This window comes from Vidua macroura, chromosome 24, assembly GCF_024509145.1.
Source record: "Vidua macroura isolate BioBank_ID:100142 chromosome 24, ASM2450914v1, whole genome shotgun sequence".
Lineage (NCBI taxonomy): Eukaryota > Metazoa > Chordata > Aves > Passeriformes > Viduidae > Vidua > Vidua macroura.
In genome coordinates this window covers 3,748,783-3,761,722 of record NC_071594.1, presented here as the reverse complement: position 1 = coordinate 3,761,722, position 12,940 = coordinate 3,748,783, and the positions used below count along the sequence as shown (strand labels likewise).

Below are 12,940 nucleotides of genomic sequence, written 5' to 3'. Positions count from 1 at the left end.
CCATCCCTCCATCCACCATCCCTCCCTTCCTTCCTCCCTCCATCCATCCATCCATCCATCCATCCATCCATCCATCCATCATCCATCCATCATCCATCCATCCATCCCTCCATCCATCCATCCATCCATCATCCATCCATCATCCATCCATCCATCCATCCATCCATCATCCATCCATCCATCCATCCATCCATCCATCCATCCATCCATCATCCATCCATCATCCATCCATCCATCCATCCATCCATCCATCATCCATCCATCCATCCATCCATCCATCCATCCATCATCCATCCATCCATCCATCCATCATCCATCCAACATCCATCCATCCATCCATCATCCATCCATCATCCATCCATCCATCCATCCATCCATCCATCCATCCCTCCATCCATCCATTCATCCATCCATCCATCCATCCATCCATCATCCATCCATCCATCCATCCATCCATCCATCCATCCATCCATCCCTCCATCCATCCATCCATCCATCCATCCATCCATCCATCCATCCATCCATCCCTCCATCCCCCTGGCTGCCCACACCTGGCCAGGCAGAGCCTGGACCCCACTGCAGGTGATGCTGGGTTGTGGTGTCTGCCCCAGCACTGCCATCACCACGGGTAATTACAGCAGCTTTTAAATTATTTCTGCAGGTCAGTGCAGACACAGAGGTGTGAGCAGTGCTCTACAGCAAGAATAACCCCAGCTTCAGGAATACATAATTCATACACCCAGTGCAGCTCGGGCTGACATTATTTGCTTTCTAAAATGTGTTGCAGGACAAGTAAATAACCAAGGGGAACATGGCACTTGCTCAGGGAAATGCCATAAAGCAAGGACCAGCCTTGCCAAACTCGTTATTTTTCCATAACCATAAATATCAATGTCACTGTAGCAATATATCACCAGAGACAGGTGGATAGCACTGAGCTCTGCCATCGAGACTACGGAAAGCACTGTGGAAAATTGCATTTGAGCTGGAAAATCTGCACCCAATGGGATGCTCTTCCCTCCAGCTCTCCAGAGCCTCCCACCTACCGATCATAATCCATGACAGAGATAAGGAGGCTGACTTGATCCATGTTCTCGGGAGGAATGTCAAAGATTATTGCTTCATTGTAGGTGGGATTAAGTGTGTTTTTCTTTATGGTGGTTTTCTTCTTTTTCAGTCTTCGCCCGTCACAGAGCAAAGACACTTTGACATATGGATCTAGGGAGGAAGAGATAGAAGACCTTTTGTTGATGGAGATGTGTTTTGTTACCTTTGCAATATAGAAACAGCTTTATCAGAGGATGGGCTGTGAGTTCCCATGAGCCAGAGGTGCTCTTCAAATGGACTTTAGAAAAAAGTTATTTGCAGACCAGTAAAATCCTCCATCTCTCATATTGGTGTGGGTGGTGACCTGAGCTTCAGGCACCAGAGAACCAGCACTGCACTATTATTATTGCAGAAAGGCTGAGCTGGCTTCACCTGAAGCCTCAATTCTCAGACATTTCATATGGCATTAAGCTCCAGCTGAGCAGAAACATTTTCTGCAAAGATCTCTGTTGTTACTGCTTTTTGTACAATGAAATTCAAATACTCTGAAGTTGGTGTCTGGAAAAGAAACTGGGTTTTATGATGAAAGCCAGAATTTGTGCAAGTTAAATTTGCAAGTCAGCTCTTTGAAACTGCAACTGCAGTCTTTAGGTGGCTGTGATCCTCAGGTTTGACTACTGGCCACTGCACAGGGGAATGCACATTGCAGTGGGATTTACCCAGGTGGGCCACGATCCTTTCCTGATCTTGGGGTGAAAGGGTTGATTCTGGCTATAAAGGGTTCCAAGAGATCTAAGTGTCCAAGCCCAGAGATGGAACGGAGTTCTGGCCCTGCAAACGCTCCAGTGGGATGGGAAACAAGCCACAGATTGTCTGCTTTAAAAATTCTGTTTGCACTTAAAACACAGAGAAAGCTTTCTTAGGTATTCCTGTGATGGTTCACCCACCATCTACTGAGGGTACAGTGAGGGAAGAGGAGGAAATGTGGATGCAAGGGGGTCCTCCTCAGTCACCAAACACCCACCTGAGTAACCAGTGATGTCCATAGCTTTGAGATTCCTGCATTTAATGACTGTTAAGGTGAGGCGACCTGCAGTTGGCAAATAACAAAGGGAAAACATGATCTCGCCCAGGTCCACGCTTTCCTTCAATAAAGCAGAGAACACATTTTATTGGAAAAGTGCAGAACCAGCCAGGTGCCTCCTCCTCCACCCCAGCATTTCCTCTGTCCTGCCATTTGTAGCAAAGGGTACTTTATTCAAGTGAACCCCAACTGGCTAAAAATAAATACAGAGAATGGGAAAAATAGTTTACACCTTCACATCTTAGTTAAGGACAATCTTCCTCTGCCTCAGTGGAGTCTGTGCTTCCTATTGCAACCTCCCAGCTACACACAGCTAATGCACAGCAGATGCACTCCTGCTCCACTGCTCGTGCAGAGGAGATGGGATATCTCACACCAAATCAATGCAGTGAGGAAATCAAATTAATATCAAGTCATGTTTGAATGTACTGTGCATGTCTCTGGTGCCTGTTTCCTCCAGGAATGTGACGAACACAGTGATGTGACAGAAAGATGAGCTCCTGCCATGCAGCCATGCCGTGCTCTCCAGTTGTGCACTGCAAGAATCTCCTCAGAAACTTTCTGTGACAGCCAGTGCCATCCGTTCATAACATCACAGGCTGCTTTGGGTTGGAAGAGACCTTGAATATATTCTAGTTTCAACCCCCTGCCGTGGGCAGGGATGAATTCAGTAGTGAAGGTTTATGACTGACAGTGCCCAACATTTCTGCATAAAATGAAAATATCTTTGAGTAACACAGTGGTTTTCTCTGAGCGCGAGTTTTCGGGCAGTTACCAAGTGGGGGTAAGACTTTAAGCCAGAAGACAGCCAAGAAGGGCCCGTTGAGCTTTGGGTTTGTGACGTGCCTACATTTGGACCACCAAGCCCTTTGAGATGCCCTCAAGCAGCAGGCACAGCGTGGGGCTGTGTGTTTGTGAGTATAAATGGGGAATTAACCAGCAGATGGCACTCAGAAATGTTTGGTACTTTAGGATTACACAGAGGCCAACACAATTTACAGTTTTAGTGCCCCATCAAATAACTTTTATCCATAGCTCTTAGCACTTCTTGTACCTGCAGCTTCATCGACTACACCTCCTAAAAGCCCTTTCCATCATTGCCTTGCCCATGGGAAGTCAGGGAAAAATAAACAAACCAAATGTCTGATTTAAACTAGAAAGCATCATCATCTGAAGTCAGCAGAAAGATTTCCAAACACCTTCTAAAAATGGATTTAAAAAAAACTCTTATTTTCTATGTACAGATCCCACATCTGTAGAGCAAACAACCCATTTATTTTCAGAAACAGTATGTTTGATTCCTTTCAATGTGATATAATGATCTGCTGAAGAGAAATTGTGGCTGTTAGGAGTAGAGTGATGGAACTAGAAAGACAAGTAAATGCACTTAAAGCTTTGCTAAGTGTTAGGGGAATAGATCTTGTTGATGGATGAGGTTTTTGCCAAATTATTTCCTGCTCATTCTCAGGTAAGGCAAAGATTAAATCTTTATTCCATTTAGAGGTACAGAATATTAATGAATATTATATAAAATTTTGATTGGGTCTGTTCTTTCATGCATTCTTTGTTCTTAGTTGGTGTGGGAGGGACGAGGGCAGGAGACCTTGGACAAGATGTCAGAAAAGAGCAGCCCTGTGTGAGATGAGGGTGAGAGCACCCTCTGGACACTATCTCATCTTCTATTCCTCTCCTTGCACTGAGAGCACCCGCTCAGGGTATAAAATGAACATAAATTATTCTTTGACCTCATTGTATCAGGTCAAGAGATTTTTCTTTGCAACCATAAATACAAGAGAGCAAAGCGTGTCCTGTGGGTACATTATTTTCTTGCAGATTATAGACATTGGGACATTTCCAAAATTCCTATCAGTACCTTTTAGGAAATAATGGAAGCTCTGAGTCAATAGACTTGAAACCAAAGATGTTTCCCTGATTCACAAGCTGTACAGTCATTAATTAAATAGCTGAGTGCTGGCTACTTGACCATATCAGCTCTTAAGTGTGTTCCTACCCTCTTAGCCACACCATTGATCTCATGCATTATTAGACACCCAGAGCTTTCTTGGGGTTTTATGCAAACTGTATTTACCCTTCTCAATTTTGATTAAACAGAAATGTCCTTGGGTGTCCAGCTACAGCTGGCTGAGATGTTCCAGGAGCAGCACATTCCTTAAAAATGGCATGGAGAGGACGAGGGGATGGAGCCAAACGTGGAGCTCTGCCAGGCTCCTGCTCAACACATCTTGGGCATGGGGTTGGTTCTGCTCCCCTCACACCTTCTCTGGAGGTTTTTCCCTCACCAACCCTTCTGCTGGTGTATCTGCACCTGCTTTTGTGGGTTTTTCCCCCATTAAAGGAGGTTATTTAGCCAGGAAAGCATCCACTATCACTTGCAGAACCAACAGGCAGGTTCCTCCAGGAGGCATCAGCACATCAGGTGCACTTTGCTTCCCTTTCCAGCAGCCCCTCTCGGGGTGAAGGATGTGCCTGGTGCCTGCTTGCCTCTCTGCCAGCATTTCTGCTTTCATTGCCATCCATCAATCACAACAGCCGTGGCTGTTTGCAGGTTGGAAGCCAAGAGCTGTGAGCACCCTGCTAACTCAAACTGTTGCTTTCCTCATGGTTGATCCTGTGCCTCCTTCCCACAGCCCTCCCAGGCAAGATGCTCAAAAGGCAGCACAGCAGCAGCTCCCAGCACGCTCCCAGCGCTGCCCCAGGGTGCCTGGCAGGCACCACCTCCACCCCTGTGTCCTCAGGCTGGCAGGGCCAAAGCTCTCCATGCCCTCCCAGGACAGCTCCAGCCCCTGAGCCACCTTCCAGGGTGAGGTGCTGCATGTGCCCCGAGTGCCCTGGGACCCCGTTGGGCACAGCAGCACAGGACACGGAGCTGTGCACACCTGCTGGGCTTCACAGAGCTGTCAGAAAGTTCTGAACACCCTGCAGCAGGAGAACGAGCACTGGTGGAAGTCACCAAGAGGTTCAGCTGGTGGGGAACACGGTGCTGAGGAAAAAAGCACCGGAGTTACAAAGCAAATGTCTTGTGGCACTGCTGGCCACAGTAAACATTTATGTTTGACAGTTCCCTCCTCGGCACAGAAAGCAGGGGAGCAAAGGTATGAGATGAGCTATGAGGGAAGCTGCAGGACAGATTTTTGCAAGTTGTGGTGTTCTGTCAGTCACCAGGAAAGATGTGACAGGACCCACGCTTCCAGCCACAGGGGTGGGGATGTCTCATCTTTCAGTCTCAGGAATAACAATGTGAAATGACAATGACAATGGCTGATTTAGTGTCCAGCTGCAGAGCAGTTCAATCATTCATTCGCCCTGAGGACCAGCCAGATCCTCCTGGGAGGGCAGTGGAGGAGCAGACAGCTATTATGGAGAGGTTAATGTCACTGCTCTGCACTCAGTGATCAATGTGAGCACTTGGCTTCTCCTGCCAGCTGCGTGTGACACAGAAAGGGCTGGGACTTTCCTCTCTGAGGCTTGGTTTCTCTTCCAGAGGAAATCAACAGAACTATTAAAAGACCCAGACTGAGCTCTGGAAGAGTCGCCAGCAGCACATCCAGCATCTCTCAGCACCAAGGGGCTGGTACTGGCCCCACAGAGCTCTTCCTTACTGTGATCATATGGTGCCTTGAGGTTTTACCTCTTATATTTTTCACATCCTGTACTGCATTGATGTATAACTCTGAACTCCATATAGAGTGTTAGTAAGTTCTCTTCCCATTTTTGTCAGACAAAACAACCCTTCTAGGCCTGAGAACCAAGGTCACCCTCTGCCTCAGGCCCCAAAAGTATAAACAAAAGTGAATCAGGGGGTGGAAGCAAACCAGGGAAATATGACTTCCTTACCTGAAGCTGCAATTGGACAATTAACCCCTGATATGCAATGGACAATCTGTTGGAGAAACTCGTGACCATTGTCCACCTTGGGTGCAGTCTCTGCAAGGCTTTTGACTGCCCAAGGTGTATTTACTGAAGGCCTTTAATAAATACTCACTTTATTCTCTTAACTCTGTCTAACCTCCGTTCTAGGTAGCCACTCCAAGGTGTCACATGTGCACGTGGCAGAGAGCTGGGCCATGGCTGCAGGTCCCAGGGGCTCACAGGAGGTGAGGAACCCATCAGCTGGGAGCCATGAAGGATTTATCCCTGTGGAGAACCCCCACCCTGCCCAGCAGATACTCACCGTCGTGGCGTACTGAATGTCCCTCCAGATGGAAGTCTCCCGGGAGAGGTCCGAGTCCTCGAACAGGTTCTCCAAGATAACTTCTCCAATCATGTCGTGCCTGGAGAACCTGTCAAAGTCAAAGACGCTCAGGTGGAGCTTCCTGCTCGCCAGCTCCTCGTGGGGCACGGGGAAGTGGAAGGACTCGTCGAAGGTGGGGTTCAGAGTCTTCCTGTGCACTCGCGTCTGGAACTTGCGCTTGCGGTCGGGCAGGAGGTAGATCTTCACGTAGGGATCCGAGCTGCCGCAGAAGTCTTTGGCTGGCAAGTCAAAAGCCCTGAGAATTCGGACAGTCAGCGTCTCGTTCTCGTAGTCGTACTTGAGAGTGAAGTTGATTTTCCCACAGGTTTTCTCTGCCTCCTTCTTGGGGTCCTCGGTGTCCACGGTCTTTTGTTTGTAGAGCTCGGGCTTGATGCGGCCGATGCTGGTGGGCTGCTCGGCCACGGCCGGCGGCTCCAGGCCGTAGTCCATGCTGGACACGTGCATCTGCCGGGGCAGGTGCCTCTTGAAGGAGATGTGCCTGCAGGAGGGAGACACCAACAGCTCTGTGGGTTTCCAAGGACACGGCTCTCCTTTTTCGCCCCTGGACTCAAAACCCAGCACAGAACGAGCTCCACAGGTGCTCCTGAGCTCTGCACTGAAACCAGGTGTGCTATGGAGGTGAACAGAGGGGAGCACCTCCAAAAACCTGCAAGGATCCAATCCAGCAAATGTCTTAAATTCCAGAGCATTTGCCACAAGCTGTGTTTTCTCACCTGTGGCACGAGTTACAGCCCACAGCTGAACAGATGGGCCCCAACAACTCCTTACCCAAACCACAGACAGCACCACATGGAGACTTTCCCCACCCTCAGTCCTTACACTTCCAAGATACTGGCACTAAGCTCTCTCAGACAAAAAAACTTTTTTTTTTTTTTTTTTGCTTTTTTCTTTTGGTGAGAGAACCACAACCAGTTCAGAAGGTGAGGCTTTAGTCAAAGAACCACAGAATTATTTGGATTCAGAGTGTTTTAAAGCTCATCTCATCGCATCCCCTGCCACGGGCAGGGACACCTTCCCCTAGATCAGTTTGCTTCAAGCCCTGTCCAGCCTGCCTTTGCTGGGTATTGCTGCTTCCAGACTTTTCCAACAGACTCATCAGACACTGATAGATAATTGTTGACAGGGAGGGAGGCACAGCCTCATCAGGAAGAGTCTCTTGCCTTGAGCTCTCCTCCAGCACAAGCTGTATGTAAGCAAAGCTTTATCTGAACAAAGCATAAAAGCCTTCTGTGGACTGAGGGCATTATTTCAGATTATCTGGTGTTTACAAGAGCAATTTATAGAGTTATTTAACCAAACTAAAAACTCTACAGCCAGAGCATTAGCCTTCAGTGATACGTGGTGCTCGGAGACCTTGGCAGGTTCCTCAGAGGTATTTTGGACAGGGTTAGGCTGGGCTGTGAATCAGAGGAACCTGCCAAGGAGAAAGTGTGTTTGAAACCTGCCCACGTACTGCTAAGTCCCACTTTGTTTGTCCTAATTCAGACTGGCTGAGGGTTTTTTCCTCCTCTGTTGGAAAGGTGTAATAAAAGCAGAAGGAGCGCGTGCATGCAGAGAGGGAATCAGCTGCCCAAAAAGCAGTGTGAATAAATAAAAGAGTGTGGCTCACAAATGCAGGTGGCACCGTGCTGATCTAACTCAGCTCCTTCAAACAGGGGGCTGCCATCAGTGCCTCACTAATCCTGCAAAAGCGCAGCCAATTTTCTGAGCAGTGCCTGATTTCCCTGCCACACTCCTGTGCACATCCCAGGCATGGCCAGCGAGGCAAACAGAAGTGCTGGGGCACAGCCAGGACCCTGTGATCCCTCTTTCCTGTCCCTGTTTCACCTCCTTCTGTGTCAAGGAGAGATGCTGCATTTCACAGAATGGTTTGTGTTGGAAAGGAGCCTCAAAGCTCGCCTCATTCCACCCCCTGCCATGATCAGGGGCACCTTCCCCTATCCCAGGCTGCTCCAGCCTGGCCTTGGATATTTCCAGGGATGGGGCAGCCACAGATGCTCTGGGCACCCTGTGCCAGGGCCTCACCCCACTCCGAGTAGAGAACCCCTATCTAACATCTAATCTAAATGTCTCCTCAGTACCCAAGCTGAGAGGGACTCTCAAGGTTCACACAGCCTTCTCCTGACTTCCTGAGGGTGATGTTGATGTCTCTGTCGCCATCTGAGCACAAGCACCGAGCACAGCTGGTTCAGGGCTTGTGCAGCGAGCGATCCATCAATTGTGCTGATCTAATTGTTTCTGCCAGGAGCCACAACAGAGAGAGAGAGCCAAAAGGTCTAATTCTGTCTGACAGGGTACATCATTGATACTTCAGCCTGCCTCTCATGTTGGAACAAAATTAAAGTGGCCAAAGCGTGCGGGTGACTTGACACAATGAGGTCAAGTTGCAGTAACAGGGCTCGAATCCCTGATTTTTTAAAAGAGCCACAGTCTTAACACATTCATTGGTTAATAGCCAAACTTTGGACAGTAATCTGGTGTGTAGGTGCTGTCTTTAGTCTCCCTGATGGTATCGGAACCTCTGGCTCTGTCCAACAATCCTCCCACCTCTCCAGCTGCTCACAGAGCATTGTCCCTGCTGAGCACCTCAGCCACACCCAGCAGAATCATGGAATATTCTGAGCTGGAGGGGACCCACCAGGATCATCCAGTCCAGCTCTTATCCCTGCACAGACACCCCAAAATCCCACCCTGGGCATCCCTGGAGCGCTGTCCCAACGCTCCTGGAGCTCTGGCAGCCTCGGGGCTGTGCCCATTCCCTGGGGAGCCTGGGCAGTGCCAGCACCCTCTGGGGGAAGAACCTTTCCCAAAATCCAACCTAAACACCCCTGGCACAGCTCCAGCCCTTCCCTGGGTGCTGTCACTGCTCACAGAGAGCAGAGATCAGAGCTGCCCCTTTGGAGGAGCTGCAGCCCCTGAGGAACTCCAACCTCAGGCTCCTCCAGGCTGAGCAGCCCATGCCATGCCATGCCATGCCATGCCATGCCATGCCATGCCATGCCATGCCATGCCATGCCATGCCATGCCATGCCATGCCATCCCACACCATGCCACCCCATCCCACGGCATCCCTCACCTGGTGGAAGAGGCTGGCTCCGTGGTTTGCCTCTGGATCCGCGTGCGCCGCATGATGTGATCCTTCATGGACATCTGGACCTCTGCAGGGATGTCCGGGGAGGTGTGGCTGATCTTCACAGCTGCCTCCAGGAAGCTGATGGCCCCCGTGTCCTTGAGCTTGTCTGCCATGCTGTCCTTGTGGCCCGCCTCGCTCCGCAGCACGGCCAGGTGGGAGGAAAGGGCCTTGTTCCTCCAGGGAACCCAGCAGAGCTTCCAAAAGAGAAACACAAACACTGCCACCAGGGCCAGGCCACACACAATGACTATCACTGCAAGGAGGCTGACGGAGAGCTCTGAGGGAGACAAGGACAGCGACAGGGAGGGATGGGAAAGAAGAAAAGAAGAGACAGATGGTGAGAAGATCATAAGTAAAGGAAGAAATGGTCCAAACTGACTTAAATCACAACCAATGGAGAGCTCTTAGCATTTTCAAACCAGAGCCAAAGCCAAGTGAGCACCCCCGACAGGCTCAGGACACACCTGGGGAGAAAATGGGTGTCTCCAGATGGGCAGAGCTGTGAAGTTTTACACCCTGATGCTTAAACTGGCTATAAAATACCATCCTTGGTTTGTTCTGCAGCATCAGCAAACTGCTGAGTCTGAAATCAAGAAGATCTGTACAATTCCATGATAGAAACAAGCTTGGTGCTGCACCACAGAAAGTGCCTTTTTGCTTCGTGTCACAGCTGCTCAGGCAAAGGAATGAAAAAACCCCATCTACCAGGGTCCTGGAAGTGGATTGTTATTGTACTATCAGCGCCCACATCTTGTCCCGATGTGCCCATAGGGAATAAAAAGAAAATACCAACACCAAGGAAAAAAATAATCACAAGCTGCTGATGCAGAGAAACAAAACATAGCAGGAGTTTGTACAGGAGGCGCTACACTCTGAACAGCACAGGAGCTGCGGGTGTGCTCTGATGCTCTGAGACACTTTTACCTCATGTGTGCTGAATTTCAGTCTTTTTCTGGAAAGAGCTTCCATACGTGTGGCTGACGAATCAGGAAAAATGGAAAATGAAGATATATATATACGTGTGTGTGTGTATAAATATATATATACACACACATCATCTAGGCTGTGAAATGATTCACAGCACTGCACAAAGAGAAAACATTGGCTATTTTTGCTTCCTTTCCTACAGTGTTTTAATTCCCAGGTCCTCATCCAGACCAAAACTTGGAGAGCTCAGGATTCCAAGGAATACCAGTCCCTGATGCTGGAGGCAGGATTTGTTCTGGAGGCAAGTCTGCAGAGTCAGGACTATGGAGAATTCCATCATGGATTGCTTTGAGCTCATGGACAATTCCTTAATGGCTGTGTTATTTGTAGTGCCCAGTAAAGCCACACTCCTTAAACTACCCAAGAGCAAGTCAGGACAGAAAGAGAAACAAAAAAAAACACCAAAACCCACAAAAGTTTATATGGAACAAGCATTACCTCTTACCCATCCTATTTCTGTCTGTTCTTGGACCATAAATGTTTTGTGTGAATTTTAACTCCCTACCTGAGCCCCAAGGAATGGGGTGGGTGCCCCAAGCATTTCTGAACTGGGGAACTCCCCTCTGGGCTGCATCACAGCTGCTCTAAGTGTGAATCCTGATGTGCTTTACCTTAAACAGGAGCCAAAAAACACCTTCAGTTCCCTTTGATCACACAGTTTAGTTTTGTAAAGCTGTAATAAGACATTTAATTATAGAATCACAGGATGGTTTGGATCAGAAGGAACCTTACAAATCATCTCATTCCACCCCCTGCCATGGGCAGGGACACTTTCCACTAGACCAGGTTGCCCAGACCCCCATTTAACCTTGCCTTGATGAAAAGTTGAGAAAAAGCTGTGAAATATGAGGAAAGACTTGGTTTTTAATCTTGAATAAATAGCTGAATTTAAAAATTATGGAAAAAAACCAAACCACAATCACAACAAAACAACAAACCCCCCACCCACCATTGGTGAACCATGACAGCAAAGTGCTCAGGAGCACATTTGTACCATCAGATTTTGCTCTGGTCTCTCAGGGAGTGCAGCAGCCACTGCAAATTTGGGATAAGTGAAATCTCCAGGCAGCACCAGACACAAAATGTGACATCCACACCCGAAGAAACCGGCCCCACACAGTGCCTGGGAGCCATCTGTTGTTCCTGATCTCCTGGAGGATTTTGTTTTTCCACAAAATTACTGAGCCCAGCAAATCCAGCAGCAGCTCCAGGCAAAACTCCCTGGCTGCCTCTTGGTTTTTGACTCGAAGGGAAAGGTTGGAAGGGATGGGATGGGAAGGATAAACATCACCCAGAGGTTTTTGCAACTTCTCTTTCCCTTCCCAGCCTCCTGTACAGGTAATTTATTTTCTGTTGTAGCTCTGAGGTGGAAACACAGATCGCTGCTGGGGTGAATAAACAGGTCCCATCTTACTCAATAATAAATAAGGTTGTACCAGCAGCAGAGCTTCCTCAGAGATTTGCCTAAATGTATTCTCACCAAAGCTGAGAGCACAGAGGTTCCACTTTGCTATTCTTTGAGTTAAATCTTGGAATTGTGCCCAGGAAACTTAGTGTCAAACATTCATAAGAAAACTCAAGAACCTGGACTTTTTGCAAATACTCTGTGTTGGTACAAAGGAAATCATTGCAATGCAGAATCTCTCACTGCTGGGAATTGCTGCGTGACAGAGAAGATTTTTTAAAGATATTTCCACCCATTCCAAGGAGTTTTATAGGCTGCATGTCTCTGCCAGCACACCAGGCTCATTAATGGGAACCATCAGAAATAATCAATTATCCTTTCAGAAAACCTGTTGCCAGCTTGAGAAAGATCCTGGCTCCTGTCACTCCTTGCAGGGCTGGCATTCATAATGTCTCTGACAGGATTCACAGATACTTTTATGCATGACCTCCTACTCCTTCCTCTGACAGCTGACACAAAGCACGAGTGGAAGGGATCAGGATTTTACAGACAGTTTCTAAGCATCTGCCTGCTTAGAATACTGGGTTGTTTGAAGATGATATTGAATTCTCCAAGACTTTTTTTTTTGTGACTTATTAAACTTAAATATCAATTGGACAGAGTTGATCTTCATTGATATAATGAGCTTTCTCTTATGAATTTGAAAATACCTGTTACTTTCTGAAAAATACCTGGTATTGAAAATGCTATGCTTTAAATGTCCTTTAACTTACAAGAAACTGTAAAAACAAGATAATTCCTCACCTAACACAAAATGCCCTTGGGCCAGAGGCTGCTTTGGTTTTCCTGGCACGAGTGGAAGTAAGGCCAATTCCCCCAAAAGGACACCTCAGCCCAGGGGAAGAATGAGCTCCTTGGTTGATATTATCCCTCCTTTTTCAAGGTTTGGATCCAAGGTGTGGGGAAGAGAGGGAAAAGAGGGAGGAAGGGCTCTTTCTAACGCAGGAACAG

At 48.0% G+C, this 12,940-nt stretch overlaps 1 protein-coding gene across 1 annotated transcript in view; it reads right to left on the bottom strand.

Annotated features, from left to right (window-relative positions):
- Positions 1 to 12,940, bottom strand: part of SYT6 (synaptotagmin 6) — a 37,535-nt gene that overhangs the window by 8,698 nt on the left and 15,897 nt on the right. Inside the window, exons 2-5 of the mRNA XM_053998217.1 lie at positions 9,481 to 9,814; positions 6,324 to 6,882; positions 2,072 to 2,192; positions 1,047 to 1,218 (exon numbers count right to left, since the gene is read on the bottom strand). Of these exons, the coding sequence (XP_053854192.1) occupies positions 1,047 to 1,218; positions 2,072 to 2,192; positions 6,324 to 6,882; positions 9,481 to 9,814 (1,186 nt within the window). The remainder of the gene's footprint in view (positions 1 to 1,046; positions 1,219 to 2,071; positions 2,193 to 6,323; positions 6,883 to 9,480; positions 9,815 to 12,940) is intronic.